Source organism: Patella vulgata, chromosome 8 (assembly GCF_932274485.2).
Source record: "Patella vulgata chromosome 8, xgPatVulg1.2, whole genome shotgun sequence".
NCBI classification, from domain to species: Eukaryota; Metazoa; Mollusca; class Gastropoda; family Patellidae; genus Patella; species Patella vulgata.
This window is the reverse complement of record NC_065886.2, coordinates 48,063,409-48,086,350: the sequence shown is the minus strand read 5'-3', so window position 1 is coordinate 48,086,350 and position 22,942 is coordinate 48,063,409. Positions and strand designations below refer to the sequence as shown.

The following is a 22,942-nucleotide window of genomic DNA, read 5'->3' as shown; positions in this document are numbered from 1 at the left end:
TTACTCTAAATTTGAAAAGAATCTGTCAAACACAGGCCAATTGTTGACGACAGACGAATCAAGAACATAATACGCCCACACTGTAATGTGGGCATATAAAATACATTTATTTTCGTTGTACTTACATTGTCTTTGATCATGAACAACTAGAACAAAGTGATCTGTATCTAGCAGCCGTGATAACTGACTCAATGTTGTACCCATTTCAATCTGCAAGATAAAGTTAAGTAATTAGTCTTATTTAGACAGTATCTGTTGCAATATATTGTGCAGTTGTACAAGATACAGAAAGGCAATCTCTTCTTTTCCTGTAATCAAATGCAACATACATAAAAACAACAAGCGAGATTAAATTAGAAAATAAAGGTGGCGTATAATTAAAGAGGCATTCAATTAAAGTGGTATATAATTACCATTTCGTCACACAATTACACTTCTGTAGTCAATGTGATAATCAATGTTCTTTCTACTTTTCAAAGCAGAACTGTTATGCCACTGTTCATTTTACCAGCCGCTGCCAGGCAGGATACGCCCACATTTTTCAAAAGATGGATAGAGAACAAGCTCAACAAAAAGCGATTTTTCGTAACATCAAGGGCCATAATTCAGGAAGGTTCGATCAGATATCGAAAGCAACCAAGATCTTTGGGTTATGAACATGCATTTCAAGTTTCATCAAAATCGGATCAAAATTGTGACCTCTAGAGGGTCCACAACCTTGATATACCAGATGTTTACATTATTTGCGTACCCAGGTAGGGGGTGGGGGCGTGGCCATTTTGTCTGACAGTTTTGGTCTGATTTTTTTTCATAGCACAGCTACTATGTCACATATAATCACGCAATGTCTTGGTGTAAATAAACTAACTTCCATCACGTAGCTTTGGCAGAGATTGACGTTCTTAGTACAAAGCTATCATATGGATTGTTTGAAAATCATTCGGTAATTGAACTTGAGGGATGTAAGTGACTGTTACGTATTCTTTCTTTCGCTTCTATATTTCGAATAATACAATGTCAAAATACAGGTCTTAATACATTTGATGGCATTTGAATTTATGAATTATTTTCTCCTGTTTATGAACAAACTAGACAGGTGATGGCACTGTTCAATGATCAGCGCTACAGACATCTGAAAGTAGACAGAAATCTGTGAGTGGTGAGTAGATGCCCAGATTTCTCTCATTAACCCTTTCATGTCGGTAAAATATGCGTACCCGGTATTACCGTGTACTCAGTAAAGCCCTCGCTAAAATTAGTACCATAACTGCAAGTGCCATCTATTGTATTTTCAATACACTAAAACATATTTCCACGTGTTTCAAAGCGGCAAACCGTAAAATGGCGGAGTGCATAGTGACAACGTAGATGATGCACTCTCGACGAAGTCGTGAATGACGTCTTGCTGACCAACACGTGGACAATTTCGAGGCGGGTGATACACATAATTCGTTTCCAGTTACTTGATAATGATAGTAGTCAGGACAGTGATTGGTATTATGAAGTGTGTGATTTTTTGCGCGACGTTCCGCCCATGGCCAGCTATGTCTCCCGTGCATGATGAACAAGCCCAATGTGAACACGATAGCCCTGTGTCTGCAGGAGATTCTGACAATAATTCTGATGTTGATAATAATGCTGGCCTGCTGGATCGTAAAAGACGTAGGCAATTCCCGAGTCCCGAACGTGTAGATCTATTGACTGACTATATTGATAATGATATGGGACTTGGGGATGAAAGTGAAAGTGAAAGTAAAAACAAGGTATTGCAATCCGCACATGGTCATGGCAGCGGGAGACGTGATGCGCGTGTTTGTGGTGGCATTGCTCATGGCTGCTATTGATATTTTTGTTCATTTTATATATCTTTATCAAAATCCAGTGAAAAAAACAATATCTCATAAGTATTTCATGGAGAAAAATTCGTTTTCGTGTTAGCTTTAGTGAGAAATGAGAAATCCAAAATGGCTGCCACGACGTCACGTGACTACATTATTATGCAAATTTCCAAAATTCTATTTTTTCTTCTTAGAGCAACCTCATGCCCATCCCAACAGACAAAAAGATTTTTCGTAAAAGCTTCCATAAGTACTGTTTGGCATTCAGTTCCAACCCCCCTTTTTTCCTCAAACCAGCGGCTGCCAGGCAGGATACGCCCACATTTTCGAGAGATGGATAGAAAACAAGCTAAAACGAAAGTGATTTTTCCTACAATCAATGGCCATAATTCAGGAAATTACAATTCGAAAGGAACCAGTTTTAAACTTACATTTCAAGTTTCAACAATATGCGCAAATATCAAAAGGAACCAGTTTTAAACTTACATTTCAAGTTTCAACAAAATCGATAAAAATTGTGACCTCTATAGGGTCCACAACCTTGATATACCATATTTTTACGCTATTTGAGAACGAAGGGCGGCCATTTTATCTGTCAGTTTTTGGCCGATTTTCACGAAATTCGAACTCAGTCGTCCTTAGGGTGTAACAGTGATATAATAATATGACTTTTTAAATCAGATAATAATTATGACCTCTATAGGGTCCACAAGCTAAAAACGTGATTTTTCTTACAATCAGGGGCCATAATTCAGGAAGTTACGGTCCGATATGCGCAAATATCGAAAGGAACCGAGATCTTTGGGTTATAAACTTACATTTCAAGTTTCTACAAAATCGGATAAAAATTGTGACCTCTATAGGGTCCACAACTTTGATATACCATATTTTTACACTATTTGAGAACGAAGGACGTTCATTTTGTCTGTCAGTTTTGGGCCGATTTTCACGAAATTCGAACTCAGCCGTCCTTAGGGTGTAACGGTGATATAATAATACATTTATTTAAATCGGATAAAAATTATGACCTCTATAGGGTTCACAAGCTAAAAACGCAATTTTTCGTACAATCAGGGGCCATAATTCATGAAGTTACAGTCCGATGTGCGCGAATATCGACAGGAACCGAGATCGTTGTGTTATAAACTTACATTTCAAGTTTCAATAAAATCGGATAGGGTCCACAACCTTGATATACCATATTTTTACGCTATTTGAGAACGAAGGGCGGCCATTTTGTCTGTCAGTTTTGGGATGATTTTCACGTAATTGGAACTCAGCCGTCCTTAGGGTGTAACGGTGATATATTAACACGTTTTTTTTAAATCGGATAAAAATTATGACCTCTATAGGCATACATGCCAACCTGAGGAGATTGAAAATCAGAATGCCTTGTATTGAGGGTAGAGCGAGGACCGCAGGTCCAAGTTCGATCGGTGCAAAGCAGCGTGAGCGCTGGAGGCGCAGGAGGCTTGAAGGGCGTGGTGTTTGGGGCCCACCCAAGGGCCCCAAGAAAATTTTGAAAAATTAGCACCTATTTAAGGCAGTACCTTGTATTATTGGATAAAAACAGCTGGTGATTTAGGTCCATGCATCTGAGGTTTTTTACCTATTTATTTCTATACACGAAAGTATGCTTTTGGTCATTTACATGTAGGCATGACCTAAATTTGTTGTTAAGTGAAGATAATAGATTACCATTAGCTATGTGCTTAGTTGGGATCGACATTAAGTATATGTTAGTTAAAGGGGTAGTCCCAAATAATCCAGGCCTCGAGTTAAGAAAGAAAAAAATCCCAGTTCATATTTTGGAAGCCATTTTGTTTGTCTTGACGACCGACACGGAAGTAGAAGTTGTAAATTTTTTATACTGGGTTTTATTTATAATTGTAATTTGTTTTTTTTTCACACATGGAAAACAGCTTGAAAACATTTTTTATCAAGTCAGAAGGAAATATGGCTAAGGAAGAAGCAACAACGTTACTGGCAACTAACGGTAAACCCGCCGTGTACTGTATGAGTGTATGCGAGAATGGCTCCGCGTAGCAAATAATATCCGCGAAGCAAATAATATCCGCGAAGTATGCAAATTAGACACGGCCTATGACGAAAAAACCACATGACATTTTAATCTCGATTAGTCCAGACATATTAGCTTATTCCATTTTATATTAATAATAATCAGGGGCTTAGCACTACAGGTGATAGTTTTCAGATATGTAACTGACCTTTTAATTTTTTGGGACTGGGCCTGAAAATTTTTAGTCAATGTCATGATAAATGGGACTAAAGTATCGTTAACGAGAGGATAAGAAATGGGACAGAATCTTGAGGCCTGTTTTGTGAGAGTAGAAATATCAATTCTACAGTCTGTCGCCCCACTCACTAGTGGTACTACTAACTGGGCGATTCACTGTAACTGTGAATATGATAATGATGAGATTCTATAAGACAGAGGAGTTGAAGAATGATGACATAACAAAATTTAGATTATGTAACTGAGCCTTTAATTTTGGGGGACTGGGTCTGAGGGGACTTCAATCTGATTAAAATAGAGATCTATATTTCATTTTGTTTTTTTATACTTTCGATGGCCTACACTCCATGAAGATCTGACAAGTTATAGCCATAGGTCACGTCAGGGGTCAAAAGACCGACTTATGACCCTATGACGTCAGACATTTGATTAACCAATCAGCATTGATGTTACTAGTGGATTACCCACAGTTCCGTGAAAAACATGCCTAAAGTTTGCCGTAACAGACCGTTTCATTGGCTTATCCCTGACACCATTCAGAACACAAGTTAAATAACAACTCTTCCAGATCAAAGTGTAGTAAAGACAAGTAAAACAAAATTTTGAACTATAAAAACAAAACGAAATAGGATCTGTGTTTTAACCAGATTGAGGGGACTTTGTCTCACGGGGGCACTTACTGGACTTTGGGGTCTGGGGAAAGGTTTTGCAGAATTCTGATGGTCAGAAAATACTTACAACCTGAGTAAAATACGTTTTAATTTTTACTGGGATTAAATATGCAACAAGTAAAAATTCTTAAGTTCAAGTTCAATAGATCGCTTAACATTTCATAATTTAAAGATTTTTTACATATTTCTGAAACAAACTATCCTTCTGATAGCTTCTTAACAACTGTTCGACTAATGTTATTCGTATGAAAATCAATAATATAATTTGAATTATGACAAGCCAACAGTGAGGCTGATGTCCCCCGCCGAAATAGGAAAATAATTAGAGGACACATATAAATTTATCACAAATTATCTTTTACAAAGTATTGAACAATCAAACAGTATATCTTTACTTATAGTCTAAGCATACAATGTTTTTGATGGAATAATTATAGCATATTAAGGGGAAAACATGCTCTATGCCTACAGATCTAGAGTTTGGTTGTATCAACGGGTCTATTTTCCATCTTGCTGCAAGTTGTGCAAAGTTCACTGTTTTCTTTCTGTCATTAAATGTCAATTCATTATTGCATACTACATATTTAATTAATTTATAATAGTTTCTTTTTCAATTTGTTTTTTCCATTTATTTGTTTATTTACCTTGCCTATATTCATTGTATTGGATTGTATTGGAATTGCTCAATTGATGCTTTTATCAATACCTGGTTATAATATTATGACATGTAATGTGGCAAGTTGAGTCGGGACATGTAGGCTATAATATAACCTAAATGTATACATAAGTGGATTTCGTTTCATTTTTTTCGAAAATATTGTACAGATAAAAGAGGAGGAATTACAGGGGTAATACATTGGAAAGCTTCTTCAAGAACTAAAGCATAAACTATATAAACGAGCTTATAAAAAGGAAAAGTTTGTATAAAGTGTCCCAAAGCATCAACCAATCAAATTGTTTATCTACTTAATTAGAACTAAAGTTATAGTGTCCCAAAGCATCAACCAATCAAATTGTTTATCTCTGCTTACCCTAAGCGGAACGGACAGACAAACAGACAGACGAACGAACCCATTTTAATAGTTCCCTGCTTTCTTCGAAAGGCGGGGGACAATAAGCATGAACATTTACTCAATTCGAAGATCAACCAATCAAATTGTTTATCTCTGCTTACCATAAGCGGAACGGACAGACAGACAAACAGACAGACGGACGAACCCATTTTAATAGTTCCCTGCTTTCTTCGAAAGGCGGGGGACAATCAAAGTAGGAGAGTTATTGTTTTCCAAAGTCTCGACCAATCAAATTGTGTATCGCTCTGCTTACCCTGAGCAGAAAATGCTCATTATCAAACTTAGTCAAGGTATTACTGTAATGAAACTATACACCAAGTTTCATCAATCTCACTTAATTAGAACTAAAGTTATCGTGTCCCAAAGCATCAACCAATCAAATTGCTTATCTCTGCTTACCCTAAGCGGAAAATGCTCATCTTCGAACTCCATCAAGGCATTGACCTAATCAACACATACACCAAGTTTGAACATTCTAGCTCAATTAGGAAGAGAGTTATCGTGCCCCAAAGTATCAACCAATCAAATTGCTTATCTCTGCTTACCCTAAGCGGAAAATGCTCATCTTCGAACTCCATCAAGGCATTGACCTAATAAACACATACACCAAGTTTGAACATTCTAGCTCAATTAAAAGTTATCGTGTCCCAAAGCATCAACCAATCAAATTGCTTATCTCTGCTTACCCTAAGCGGAAAATGCTCATCTTCGAACTCCATCAAGGCATTGACCTAATCAACACATACACCAAGTTTGAACATTCTAGCCCAATTAGGAAGAGAGTTATCGTGTCCCAAAGCATCAACCAATCAAATTGCTTATCTCTGCTTACCCTAAGCGGAAAATGCTCATCTTCGAACTCCATCAAGGCATTGACCTAATAAAAAACATACACCAAGTTTGAACATTCTAGCTCAATTAGGAAGAGAGTTATTGTGTCCCAAAAAGTGTGACGGACAGACAGACGGACAGACAGACGGACGAACCCATTTTAATAGTCCCCTGCTTTCTTCGAAAGGCGGGGGACAAAAATCTTCATAACAAGGTCTCTCAATTTCTTAGACCAACATACCCATCACAGGGATTGTTTTTTTTTTCAAACATGACAAGTTGACTGGGTTATTTTATATACTATACCGTTGGCGTTGCAATTTAGGTGCACGGATTCATGCAAATACATAATATTTGGGATTTGTCCTTCTATTTTGGCATTGTTTGTTTAGCTCATTAATTTAGTGAGCACTTATTTTGAGATCGACTGCACTTATTTTGCGACTGACTGCACTTATTTTGCGACCAACTAATTATCAATTATCACATTGATAATCAGTGGGTGACAGTCGCCATTGTGATGTCATACTTATAAGATTATTGGCGATGTGCCAAATATGTCGACAAGAAATAATAAATCAAGGTCCTGAAATTGATGTCCACAAGAGACAAATAGCTAACAGAATTTCAAGAAAATAGTGCAAAACGGTCCATAAGAAGAAGATATAAGTATAAAGCATGTAGAAATCCTTCGGAACTAAATCCTATGAAATTGTATAGCCATTTGTTGCAAAAGTTCTTGATGGCCATTTACTCAGAAGATGCTAAATGGATTATAAAACATCGCAATGCCAACACTGTAGTTTTTGATAAAGAAAAGTTTCAAAACATCATACATTTTCTCATTGACAATGCCATATTTGAGGTTGGGGATCAGATAATACAGGAAACTATTGGTTTACCAATGGGAACTGACCCCGCCCCATTTATGGCAAATGCACATTTACATAAATATAAATTCTGCTTTCAGGATCATAAATGAAAAACAGAGAGATAGAGAGAGAGAGAGAAATGGGGTTCAATGTCCACTCGACACAAACTAGGTCATTTCGGGACTAACATATGGTTTAATTTTATTTACATACAGTAGAATCTGCATTAAGCAGCCACCCAAGGGAATTTTCACAACTGACCACTTAACGGGAGTGGCCTCTTAATAAAATCTCGTTGCTTTTTGTGCTGACATAAATTAAATATTACGCTTGGATGCATTGGAAGCGGTAAATTTGACCGTCGCTGAATCTTGCGCCGAACGAAATTCTCGGACATAACATAACGGGAATGGCCTCTTAATAACATCTTGGTGCTTTTTGTGCTGACATAAATTAAACATTACGCTTGAATGCATTGGAAGCGGTAAATTTGACCGTCGCTGAATCTTGCGCCGAACGAAAATTCTTTACTCAAATCTCGGACATAACTTCTGTAAACTTGTCATTTTGTACCAACTTTCGATACTACTGCCTACCATTGTGATGCATTCGATACTATTTATCCATTTTTGTGAAGAAAATCGATGAATTCATTTTATTTTATCAAAAAAGCACATGAACAAAAAAACATCGCTAATTTTATCACTATTTACAGGGGGTGTAACTCTGTATGTAATATTATAGGAGGCGCTAAAAATAAAGAGATACTAGATGATCGTGACAAAACTCGGTACTTTTATTTTATTCAATCAGTATCAAATAATGTGTCGTTACTCGTGAAAACAATGATCAGGTTAGTCGTTTAATAAAACAAAAGATTAATTAACAGATAATCCCGGGTTGATTGTTATTTTTACATTTCTTTTTACCTGAACAGTGGGGATCCAGTTAATTAACTACTACTCACGGGATTAGCGGGGGTGTTACAAAGAACGACAAGATGGTATCATTCAACAATGGCAGTTGAATGGGCGATGTTTTGTTGAATTTATTTGTCAAATAGTGACCACTGGCCACGTTAGAGGAGTGACCGTTGAATAAAGAGATGAAACAACAGAATTCCTACGGGGGGAATTTATCGTGACCGGTTACAAGGAGATGTCGCTGAATAGGAGTGGCTGCTCATACAGATTCTACTGTAATTTGCTTGCGCGGAGGGGTCTTTAGCAGTGGGAGGAAACCGGAGGACCCGGAGAAAACCCACGAGGTTGGACAGGCGACCCTACTCCTTGCCACGTACAACCGGGGATTTGAAACCACGCCAGTCGACTCAATGACAGACTTTATGATACAGCGCGCGCACGCTAACTGTTCAGCCATCCAACCCCCCAAATGAAAAACAGATTACAAAGTAGCTAAAAGTCTAAACGATATACCTTCCGATACATTGATGACATAACACATATCAATGATAACGTAAATTTCAACAAATATAAAAGTGAAATATATCCCCCAGAACTACTATTAAATAAAGAAAATTCTGGCACAATAAACGCATCTGTTCTTGACCCAGACATTAATATAATTAGCAATGATTTAATGTCGGTATTTTTGACAAAACGGAAAATTTGGTTTTGAAGTAGTAAAATACCCATCACTTTATAGTAACATACCAGATATCACGCTATATAGTGTTTTCTAATCACAGGCATTACGATTTTTGACAATATGTAACGATTGTAAGATGCAAATTATAACGAATTATCTTTTTATATATTTCGTTAATAGAGAGAGAGAGAGAAATGGGGTTTAACGACCACTCGACAAAAACTAGGTCATTTCGGGACTAACACATGGTTCAATTTTATTTCAATAATTCGCTTGCGCGTAGGGGTCTTTAGCAGTGGGAGGAAACCGGAGGACCCGGAGAAAACCCATGAGGTTGGACAGGCGACCCTACTCCTTGCCACGTACAACCGGGGAATCGAAACCCCGGCAGTTGACTCACTGACAGACCGTATGATACAGCACGCGCGTGCTAACCATTCGGCCATCCAACCCCCAATATTTCGTTAATATTGATTTCGTTTCACAATATTTTGGTCTAAGAATGCATAAATTTTGATCAGATTTAAGCAAGAAGGTAAGCTAGATTATTTAGGCCTGTCATTGTTTTAGTTTAGCCTGGATGTGGGAGACTGTTATTTAATTGACAACTGGTCTTCAGCACCAGTTTTGTAATGCTTGGAGGGCATAAAACATGGTAAGATGAATTACCGCAGCATATTAAGTTACAGTTTAATCTAATACATAAGTTTTGTAACGTGTTATAGTCGTATATTATTATTCGATGATATTGACAGTCGACATGCATGACTGATTTATCACATGGTTGTGCAGGTCCCAGAAAATTCCAGGCACTCGATGCTATTTTATGTTTCTTTATTAAGATAGTTTATTGATAATTATTGTCAGGTGCTTGATTGGTTTATTTATCCTTTTCAGTCAATCACCACCACTCTAATCACCACCATCACCACTACTGTCACCACCATGTATACTATTCAAAAAAAGTAGGGGATATTTGATTTTGGGGGCATAATACTAAAATATGCAAATGACTACGAAAAAAGTCACTATAGAACCTAACAGAAGAAACATTTCCAGTTACATGTGACGCCCAAACGCACCAATAGCTACCACATGGAATGCAGGTGATGCTTGGGATCATCATGGGTGTCCAACCCAAGATTTGCACGACTCTGACTTTGAATGTTACAGTCATTGTGGCATTGAATTCCAGGGTGGAAACATCTGTTTAATTGTTTTAGTGACCAGAAAACAAATTTTGATATGCGTCGGCTTACCCAAAATGAAAGGTTACGTGCCCTTGGCATGCTACAGATCGGCACAACACAGGCGGTTGTGGCGCGGACGATGAATGTTTCTCAGTCTGTCATAAGCAGGCTATGGTCCAGATACCGTGATACACAATCTGTACAGGACAGACCACGCTCAGGTCGACCAAGGGCGACAACTCAAGCCCAGGATCGATTTATCCGTACCTTGGCCTTGAGAAATCGTGTCATCACAGCAAATCAGATCAGCGTGTTACAGGCCAGTACTACCAGGACAACATCTTGGCAGTCCATGTTGTGCCGTTCGCACGACGTCATGGCCGCCGTTTCATCTTCCAGGATGACAACGCAAGATGTCACAGGGCCAGGATCGTTACAGGTTACCTCCAACAACAGAACATCACCACATTACCTTGGCCAGCACTGAGTCCCGACCTCTCCCCCATCGAGCATGTCTGGGACATGCTTGGACAGAGGTTACGTCAACGTCAACAACGTCCTGCCAATGTCTAAGAACTTGCTGCTGCGTTGCAACAGGAATGGGACAATCTGGACCAAAATGACCTTAGACGTCTCATTAGGAGTATGCCACGTCGGATCAATGCTTGTTTGGCAAACAGAGGAGGATTTACCCGTTACTGACTTGGTTGTGATGCTGTGGTAACTTTGCTGTTTGACCCCGGGTATCATTTTACCCTTATAATGGTCAGTCTGTGCCTTACTTAGTCTAACGATCATTTGGAATAAATCGATGAATGTGAACTTCATTTCATTTTGTCATTTGTTTCTTCGTCAGTTTCATTAGGTGACTTTAATAACACTTAAAAATCAAATATCCCCTACTTTTTTTGAATAGTATATTAATATGTAGCCTACTCTGTCTCTAGTCTTGAAAGATCTTCGATCAACTGTATAAGATTTTGAGATGTATTAACATTGTTACCAAATTAAACAATATTCTACGAGTTTTTGGTTTATTGTTGTTTGTGCCCTACAACGACAAGAACTATTTCTTTCCCCGAATAAAATCTCTTTATTTTAAGTGCACTGGCAAGGGTGGTACACAATTACGCATTTTAAAATAAATCTCGAAACTTCCATTTCTTCAACATACCAAGTTTGACATTTCTTATAAGTATATAACCGACTACATATTGGATAATGATCCAATTTAATATTTATTTTAAATTTTCTGTAGTTACTTAATCCTATCTGGATTATCACCCTTATTTTATGCCTTTATATATACACTTACATAGTTCGATTTCTTCAGCATACCTGTTTTGCATTTCTTGTGTGGGGTATTATGTATTATATTTTGTACAATTACATAACTATTAAAATAGTCAACTGGCAGGGTTTTGATTCCCCGGTTGTACATGACAGGGAGTAGGGTCGCCTGTCCAACCTCGTGGGTTTTCTCCGGGTCCTCCAGTTGTCCTACCACTGCTAAAGAATCCTACGCGCAAGTGAATTACTGAAAAAAAAATGAACCATGTGTTCGTCCCGAAATGGCCTAGTTTGTGTCGAGTGGACGTTCAACCCCATTTCTCTCTCTCTCACATAACTTAATAATTGCGATTACTGTCTGAACCTTCCTATTTTATAAACGGATTTCTTCGATTATGAACAAACTACTTAACTTTGGTTATTATAAACTCACCTGTGTGTTTGAAATTGCCTCTGGTTAAATAAAATCCATTGTACAGCTAAATATCCCATCGAATAAATAAGTTCTCTCTTGTAAAATTGAACTCATCACAAACTTGGACATCGAAAAATACAAACATGGAAGCTAATTACGTCACTTATCGGAATAGATCATTTCGTACGAGGGGGTCGAAGCAAGACTTGCTTATCGTAACGGTGTTTGGCTCTTTTACAACAATTCAAATTTGTGTATGAACAAGCTATTGCTCTCGGACCCAGTAATGAGTTTGGGCGTTTACAAACATAAATACGCCCGTAGTCCCTTATTTTGTTTTCGTCTTGTATTAATTATTTGGTTAGAGAGTTGGGTGGAATTATTTCTTTTTAACACAGGTGCAGAAAAAATAGAACGACATTCGTTTTATGGGTTTTGAATCTCATCCTTAAACTTAAATATCTTTACTATTTCCTGATGACATTTTGTAGATCGCGATCATGCCTTATAAAGACGACAAACGATATTTAGACACCCCGAACTGCTCTTATCAAGAATGTTTTGATTTTAGTATCTGTCAAATAAACAAAAAAGAGTAATTTAATCAGGAATATTATTGACATGAACATTCGGAATGTGGATTAAATATGGAAATTATTGACAAGCGGTGGCCTTTTTTCATATTTTTTGTGGTACCGGTAATCATAAAACTTTGTCAATGGACTAATAACCACAGGGCATTGGGATTAGACCCTGTTATGAAATATGATCAATTAAAATTGTGAAATAAAGTGGGTTTATTTGTAAATGTTAGCCACAAAGTTGCCTATAATTGGCAGGGATTTAATATAATTTATAAAATATACAAGGTATTTACAATTATGGGTCAATGATTATGTGAACGCAATATGATATTTACGAGTATACGTGTAATCAGTGACATATTCATTGTAAATAAGATTTAGTAGACTGACAATCAATTGTTTCCAAATTAATATTATTGTCTTCAGATGCTAATCTTCTTGCCCAAACTCAAACGATCGAAAGGGTCATGTGCTGCTTTGATAGCAACACATGTGATTGTCAAAATTTGTCAATCTATACCCCTTCAAAATATTACGATGGGTTAGCTCATCACGTGACAAGTGCAATGTTGTGATGGAGACTGTCGAACATTAAAGCAAAAACATTGACTTTTCAAGAGAACTTTTTTTTTCGTTGGGATATTTAATTGTGCCATAGATTTTATTCAACCGGAAGTGATTTCAAACACATAGGCAAGTTTTTAATAACAATTATTCAGTAGTTTGTTCACAATCGAAGAAATCCGTTTATAATTTACCACGGTTCAGACAGTAGTTGCTAAATTGATAGTTCATTAACTTTTTGGCGTTATTTTATCCGGATTATCGCCCTTTTTATTGAGGTGTTTTGTCACCTTCTAAATTTTGACGTCATTGGCAATCTACCGCCTTTTTTACGTCACGTCATTCAGTCAGCAGACGGCTGTTTTTTGAGACGGTCTACATTTTCTCATTTGCTTTTCTGCATTCATTCAGTATTGTTTGTTTTTTGCTCTGTTTTTGTGATGGGTGGAACATGTGCCCTAACTATATTCAATATGCCTCGATTCTATTGAATACTAAAACGATTCTTATTGTCTTAGAGCACTTAGTTTTAGACTAGCTGGTTTTTTATACATTTCACCGATGTGGTTACTTGTATAGTTAACCTTTCCTTCAATATGCTTACATTCAAATTTCTTGTAACATATAGCAGATCATGACTCATGCTGGCATTACACAATGGTTTCTCTGGGTTATATTCCTGATTGTTTTCAAATTTGAGGGAAGTCTGTGTTAATTTGAATTGTTCATTTGTTTGTGATTTCTGCATATCGGGTCTTGTCCATATATTTGTTTTTGTGTAAACTATGTGTGGTGCACTTACTATTAAGTGTGAATTCATTTCGATTTAAAATGGTTTAAATATTATCCAACGGTGACATATCATTTATGTCTCAGTCAGGATCAGTCATGAAAAGCCCAATTATTTGTATCGTAACATTTTTTGGAGGGTGCACAGCATGAGCTCTTTCCGAATAGGATAATAGATGCCATTTCTAATGGGAGGCCGGATCATAATATGTTATATAACCGATCGAATTTTGTTTTGGTGAGATAAAAATAGTTTTCGCTCGGATTTGAACGTACATATTTTTATAAGGCGTATAAGAATCTACTTGGAATCAAAATCATCTAAATTTGCTAATCAATTTCCGGAGAATTTTGACTCTGGTATAACAGTATAAATTTGTTGTTCAATTTTCAGAGTATTTTGTACTTTGGTATAATAACTGAAGGCAGAACAAAGGCTTGCTTTCTGATTGGCAGTTTATACTCCAGTAATGATTTGGAAAATAAAATCTATGAGAAACTGAATAGTTTTAAGGATGAAGTAAGAGGTAATTCTTCAGCTGTTCAGTCCAGTGATGGGATTTTGTCTGTATATTCCTGACATGTCCGACGCTATTTTCCAAACGTCCTAAATTGTCCGACCAGGAATATGCCCAATCGGACATCAAGACATGGTAAATAATATCCAAAATTAATATAGTGTAATGAGTGTATAACTACCACTCAACCCGATTATCGTTGATAATAGGCTGGATTAATTAGGTAGTTAAGTGATCAACGTATTTATACTGTCTATACACTTACCTTGATTAACCACTTAATCTGCCTTGATTGGCTGACTCAATTCTTTGTCAGACAATTCATCAATTCAATCCTGAACAGAAGTCATTGCTTCTCCTTTGTCGGACTATATATATACTGAGCGCCATGGAAAACGCATCACTTTTTTTCCCAAATATTTTATTACTAGGTGGTTTTGTATGTATAATATTAAGCAATACTATGAACTATGCATAGTAACGAAATGCACATGAAAAACCCAATATTCACGTGCAGCATTGTGTGTGAGCCCTTTAAAAGCATGTTTTCAACTTAATGTGCAGTACATGAACTGTGAAACGTCAATCTGTCTTAATTTGTTGTTGGACGTGTGAAGGAATCGAGCTAGAGATGCCGAGACTTACTGAAAATCAACGGAATGAAGCCATGGGAATGTCCCACGCTGGCGTGGCTACACGTGCTATTGCCAGACACTTCAATTGTCATCAGTCCACTATTGTAAGGTTGGTGGAACGTGTTTGAGTTACTGGATCAACACGTGACAGTCAACGTCCTGGTCCACAACGCGTTACAACCCAGGCTCAAGACCGCTACATCCGGGTCACTCATCTGCGTGACAGATTCCACCCAGCGACTCAAACTGGTTAAGCAGTCTTCGGAAGACAAGGACCAGTAAGTGCCAACACCGTAAGACGTCGTCTAAGAGAAGTAGGACTCCACGCACGAGGACCTTATGTTGGAGCTATCCTCAGGGATCATCACCGTCAGCGGCGTTTGATATGGGCTCAAGGACACCAGACATGGAGAAGAGTAGACTGGCAAAGTGTGCTCTTCAGTGATGAGAGTCGCTTTCATCTTTATCACGCTGATGGCCGTCAACGTGTGTGGAGACGTCTTGGGGAACGTCTTGCAAACTGCTGCGTCTTCGAAACGAATCGATGGGGTGGGGGAAGTGTAATGGTGTGGGGAGGCTTCACATTTCATCACCGGACCTCCCTACACATTTGCAGGGGTCGCGTTAATGCTGTAGCCTACCGTAATGATGTCTTGCAACCAATTGTTGTTCCGATTCTTCGAGCGCACCCACAACTTCAGCACTTCCATAGGATAATGCACGTCCGCATACCGGCTGTTTTAGTATGGACTACCTGGCTGCTAACAACATCAATGTTTTGGATAACTTGTCTGTGATATTTCTTCAGTGGAAGCCGAAGTTAAATATAGCTATTTCACACACACGCAAAATGAAAGTAGAAATCTCGCGAGACGTGGAATTAAGAGGTGTAAACGTGCCGAATCTAATACCTCTGATGTCGGGAGTTAAGATTCTATTTTGATGGCAAATTGTCGGATTTATGATCATATTTTGAATGGGGTTTATGTTTTTAAATAAATAAATAAACACGCTAAGAAATGTTGACGAATATTTCGATTGGAATAACGTAAGTAGTTACGTTAATTGTTTTAGACGATAGCGCGTGCTTAGAGTCGAATGGGATTATTTAGCTGTTGGTGTCACTCGCTCGTTGTATTAGAGTGATGTTTTCTACGGTTTACGGTCAAATAAATTTTGTGGATGTCATTTTTTTACCTTCCGTATATAAATCGAAATGGAGTATAAGACGAATGCCGGACTTGTAAAATGTATCGACTTATGACCCGAAAAATATGGTAATTTGTGGGGAATTTGAAACCGATACGGATGGGCAGTAGTCGGCACGCTTTCATTCTATGGTATTATGATGTCATGTAATTTTGTTGGAATATTATTGACATAAATTTGAATACCGTACAGGAATTAAATATGAAAAATAACGAAGTGCACCTATTTTTTTTTGTTATGTATGAATTTGAATATTTGTTGACACGTGATTCTTAATTGTGGTTTGAAAACGACTGCTTAAATAACAATAAGAGTTATGTCTCTTTATTTTCGGGAAGAAAATGTCTGACAACTAAAATTTTGAAATCCCATCACTGGTTCAGTCAGAGCGTAAGTGGTCTAAGACCGGTAATAAGATTCAGTATACATTTAATTCTGAATTGATAGATGGATTATCACAGGCAGTATGGGATGTAGTTAACAGGAAACCCAAATATTTTCAGAGGGTTATAGAAGAAATTTGTAATAAACTCAAACAACGCAAAAAATTGATCAAATTAACAGACACCTCAGGAAGGTTGGAAACAATTAGACAATATTCTTCTAATCCCTTTGCTAGTGATTCTGATGATGAGACCAGAATCAAAAAAGCTGAATCATGCTATGCAAGTTGTTAAACACAAGAAACAAACACAGCAGAAATCTTCCACATCTATGCCTAAGTTTAACACCAACTCTAGTTTTTAATTCAGGAATGAAGGGTCTGATCGTTTTTTCAATGGTCGTTATTCTCCTGATCAATATGGTGGATATCCGTCATATGGTGGAAATACAAGCAGTAACAATTATGGACAAGCGTTTCAATCTTTTCGTCCCCAAACCAATTCAAGATCTGGTGGAAGCGGCTTTTCACGAGTTAATAAATGTACAATTGACACTTTTCTAGATGAATTTTCGGATTTGTAACACAGTATTCTGGATGGTCCAGATGATATTTTAATCCTTGGAGATTTTAATATACACGTCGACAAATAAATGACTCAACAGTTAACAGATTTAAAGAGGTTTTAAATTTATTTATAGATTTGGCATGGGTTTTGCTTACTTTGGATAAAACTATTGGAAATGTAACTGTGTTTTGACGAAGAGATAAGACTGTTAGTTTCATTTCTTGCTTGTTTGTACAAGTCCCGATCAATTTCAAGTTTAGATTTACGCCAGTGCTTTTCTGCTTTGCGTCGGTCAATCTTTGACTGTCAAATGTCATCTGAAAACCATTTTCTATTTGGTCATAAAATAATGTTTCTTGTCACTACTGGAGCATGTTCATAAAGTATGTTTGTTAGTACTGCATTATAAAGTTTAATCTGATCGTCAAAATCAGGAACTCCCTGGACACGGTCTAAAAGTTTACTACTTGTTATCGATGTTTTAAAATCTTCAACGCTCAAATTTTTTGTATTGCGATAGGAAATTAAAGTTTGTTTTGGTTTTAGTTTTGCGAAAATCAGTTCACAAATAACAAAATAATGATCCGAGAGGACATTATCTTCAACCTTAAAGACTTGATCAAGTCACTGTTGGCGCAGGTTATCACTAAATCTAAAATAGCTCAACTTGGCATGAACTTGTAACCGTTCACAGGTTTTAAATTCTTTAGTACATATTTTGCAGGGGAGTCGTGTAAAATGGTTTATAGATTACAAAGGCGCTGTCGCCACTGTAAATAAAGGAAGTATGAAAACAGATTTTCAAAATATAGCTTTTGATAGTTTCTTAACTTGCATGAAATCATCTATTGCGTTAGATATAGACTGGATTCCTCGTACTTAAAATGAAAGAGCTGATCTCTTGTCTAAAATTATAGATTATGATGATATCTGGTATTTCTGTACAGTTATTTGATATAATAGATAAACGTTTTGGGTCCCATGTGTGTGACTGATTCGCGTCCAATTATAATGCAAAGTTGTCCGTTTTCTATTTCAGATTTTGGAATCCTGGCACTACTTGTGTTGATACCTTCACTGTAGATTGGCATGGTGTTAAGGGTTTATTTGTACCACCTATTTATTTAATTAGTTGTGTTCTGAAAGACATGGAGAAATGTAAAGCCTATGGAACTATTATTGTTTCCTATTGGAGATCTGCTCCATTTTGGCCTGTATTGTGTCCACCTGGGACAGTCTTTGGTAGTTTTGTCACTGATTATATAGATTACTCCGATTCGATTTGTTACATAATTCCCATCCATCGACTTTTTGGGTAGAAATCGTGGAATAAGTTTTATTTTTAAGGTTTTGATGTTTAATGACAAAAAACCAATGTTGATATTTTTTTCTGAGTAGCTCTTCATAGTATGGGAGGCCATTATTTGAGGCTACCCATTTTGCGATAATATTCCAACTGATTTTGTTTATTTTCGCCAAATTTAAAATGATATCGACTTATCAACTATGATTTGGCAATGTATTAATATCGGCAGGGGACGTGACTATATTTCAGATTTTTTTCCATCACTTCATGGCAATATATCCAAGATGGCGACCATTTTTGACGGGAAAATGGGACGATATGCTGAGTTTGATTAAATAGTAGAGTTTGGTGTCAAAATATATGTTTTCAGGGGCACAGATTCCATTTCTAACAGTTACATCTGTGTAAAATCATCACATGTTCAACTATTTTGGATATTTCCAAGAAACGTCCATTTTTGGCGGGAAAATGGGACGATGTTCTGATATTGATTAAGTAGTCGTCTTTGGTGTCAATATTTATGTTTTCAGGGGCACAGATACCATTTCGGCCAGTAACAACTGTGTAAAATGATCACAAGTTCACCTATTTTGCATATTTACAATATGGCGGCCATTTTTGGCGGGAAAATGGGACGATGTGCTGATATTGATTAAGCAGTCATCTATAGTGTTAGGATATATTTTTTTCGGGGCGCAGATTCCATTTCTGCCGTTTACAACGGTGTAAAATGATCACATGTTCACAGATTTAGAATTTTTGATAGAGTTTGAGGTGAGCTGGATGAGATTGCTATGATTAATGTTAATATTCAGTGGATTAGTGTTTAGAGGTTCATATGGTCTGTTGGTGGTGATAACTTTTAAATGTCTTTGATTTCTCCCAATTACTTCATTAATATCAATGTTGTTGTCATATATATAATCATTCAAAGCGACCGTTTTATTTTCGACGGGCCATGCATTAAAAGGGACAATAACACTCTTGCTGGCTTGACAGCTCCAGAAAATAAATAATAGCCTTATTCTAAGTACTAGATGTTTAAATGTCCTACCTGTTGTGTAAATTGTCCATTACATCCTATTTTACTTGTCCAGAGGGTTCGAAAATGTTTTAAAATCCAAGTCATTTAGTTGAATTTTTCCAATTTTTTAAATTAGGTGTGTTAAGATGAAATTTGTGTCACCAATTAATTGGAATATTGTAAAATAGTACAATTTGTTGACCAGAATAAAGATTGGGACATATTATGCAGTTACAACAAGAGTGGTATTGAGCCTTTAAGACACAATTGTGTGTTGTCTGGGCGTTGATCGATTTGTTCAGAAATTATTGGAATATTAACAAGATTGCCCCTGTTCACTGTTCTGTGTCTTTTTACTGTATCATTTCTAATAGTAGTAGTTGGATTTAAAACATTAATCTTTTTAACCCACTGCATTCCACTCCTTATTATTATTATTACTAAAACAATGAGATTGGCTTGAATGTTATTGTTGTAAGAGTTCAGTTGTGATTGATAGTAGGTGAGTTGATTCAGATAGCTCACTAGCCACAACAGATACAAATTATTATGAAACATTTTAATAAAATACTGCATTCAGAAATACTATTTTAAACAAAAACACACGCTGGACAAATACACAACTGCCTCCTAGGCGCTTACATATTGTTTTCAATCTATACTTCCTAGCATTACGCCTAAATTTTAATGAAAAGGCGATAAATAAATGTTTCTTCGCAATAGTTACATTTAAACAGCAAACACTACTTCGCATAAAAATGTTCCACATGTACGACAATAGAACTGAAATCTATCACAAATTTATCAACAAATTATAACTTATCAAAAACTGTTATACAATTATTTGAAAGTAACGGCTTTACCATGACTGCGCATTAATATTATATATTTGTATGTCGAAATCCACATTAATCCACAATAAATCACAGGCACGAAAAGGACAAGAGCACAAGGCACAGTCAACCACTAAGGCTTTTACAATAAAAGTTGCAGAGATCAAACAATTTGTCAATAAAGGTTGCTAACGGCAGGCCCATCAGGGCTGCCATTTTGAATTTTTGACAGTTGACAGGCACAATGTAAACATTCTCCATGACAGATAAGTCAAAATACAAAAGCAATACATATATTTCACATCAAAATGGTCCTGGTGATCACGCAAAAACATTAAATCAAAAATCTATCACATCCATTATTGATAAATATATAATTATCGAAAAACACTCACAGTACCGTTTGAAGGTACCAGCGAACCCGCGCATGCAATGTAATGCACCAACCCCGACACTGATAATCACCCACAATGATAATGGTATGTAACCATTTTCAAAGAATTGATTGAATTCAATAAAAGAGTAGGCTGGTAGTGCCGCTATCCAGGCAAAGTTTCCCCTCATAGTATACTGTGTAGCGCATACCCATCTACACAATTCGCAGTACAGGACTATTGAAGATAGGCATATGCTAGGCAGAGTGCTATGAAGGCAATTTTCTAGGGACAGTGGCATTTCAAACTGTGAAGGGTTCTTTTATGTGCATGCCAATGTTTACATAGGGGTTTGTGTTTTTGTCCCATCTACACAACTACTTATGAACCATCATAAATTTTAAATGGATTTCTTCAATTATGAACAAGCTACTTAACTTTGGTTATTATAAACTTACCTGTGTGTTTGAAATCAACTCCCGTTCAATAAAATCCATTGCACAACTAAATATCCCAACGAATAAAAAAGTTCTCTCTTAGGCAAAACCAATGCAGCTGTTGCGGGGGTGGTTTAATTTTACAGATAGTTTGACAACCATGTGTTGCAATGAAAACAAAACGCGATCATTACGAACATTTGAGTTTAGGTGACGAAAAATATCAACTGAAGGCAATTACATAGGAGATTTATATTGAAACCATTGATCGCCAGTCTATCAAATTTTATTCACAATGAAAATATCACTAATTGCACGGATACTCATAAAAATAAAGTCTTTATGTTATAAATAATTTATGTGTGTGAACGCTCAAACTCAATGCCGAGCTGAGATTTATAGCTTATTCTTAAACCAAACATGAATTGTCATACCAAAAATCGCATTTGATTTACTATGCTGTCACCCCTTATACGAAATGATATCTCCCGAAGAGTGACGTAATCAGCTTACATATAGGTATTATTCTGTGTCAAAAGTTTTTTATTCGTTGGGATAACTAGTTGTGCAATGGATTTTATTTAACAGGAGTTGATTTCAAACACACAGGTAAGTTTATAATAACCAAAGTTAAGTAGTTTGTTCGTAATCGAAGAAATCCATTTAAAATTTACGATGGTTCAGACAGAAGACACTGTTCTTTGCCAGGCCCTTCGTCCTGCAGTACCGAAAGGGAAAAACCACACTGCATTTTTACGCGACATTACAACATTTTATCTATTTCTTATCTAGAGATATTTTTTTCAGTGAAAAAAAGACTAATTTTAGTCTTAAATATTTCTTAAACCTTACAGCCTTTTGTGCGTTTGCTATAGTTATCGAAATCGCTTTTAATAAAGAAACAATATTGTCAAAGTTATCAAAAAACACTTTGGATTTTTCCCCCACAAATTAGACACTGTGCTTTTCATGTTGGAAGTCAGCATGCTGATCTAAGCATGCACATTTCACTTGGTCTCTAAGACAGCATGGTAGGATAGATTACAAATTACAATTTTTTTTTTTTAAAATTGAATATAAACCAATTTTTATACATATAAATTGTACCCGAAACCATAACTTGTGTACTGTCAATTTTATCTTAAATATCCAATATCAGGATCACATATTTTCACAGCAAGATAACATTGATATTGATTGAAATGTTTGTGCCATATATTTTCATTTATAAATTTTTTTGTTCATTAGTCAATGATATCAACTTTACAAATAGAGAGCAATGAGGGAAATTGAGGCAGTGGACATCAAATTATCATTATAGCAACTAATGTTAAAGGACAAGAAAACTCTAAAAATACCCCGACCACAAATGAAGTGTAGACTAACCCAAACCCTCTATCAAATAGTAAACCTACTTGTTTAAATTGTTTGTACATCACTCTTGATACAGGATCCGAACGACTAACTTTGTTTTTAATTATTTTTGACATCATATTGCCAACAGTAGCCATGCCTATACAATCTCTGAAACAATCAATGGTATGGAATGTTGTACAAAAATTACAGATTTCCAGGATACATAATTGCTAGTAAGAGGGTCATTGAAAAATAGGTTGCAAGACAATGAAACAGATGCCCATAGCAGCTAAGTCTTCCGCGCAGTTGCTAAGAGTT

At 36.5% G+C, this 22,942-nt stretch overlaps 1 protein-coding gene across 1 annotated transcript in view; it reads right to left on the bottom strand.

Annotated features, from left to right (window-relative positions):
- The window catches only part of LOC126829638 (cystathionine beta-synthase), a 196,491-nt gene that overhangs the window by 9,671 nt on the left and 163,878 nt on the right, over positions 1-22,942 (bottom strand). The window contains exons 14-15 of the mRNA XM_050559636.2: positions 22,684-22,792; positions 126-210 (exon numbers count right to left, since the gene is read on the bottom strand). Coding sequence (XP_050415593.1) covers positions 126-210; positions 22,684-22,792 — 194 coding nt within the window. The remainder of the gene's footprint in view (positions 1-125; positions 211-22,683; positions 22,793-22,942) is intronic.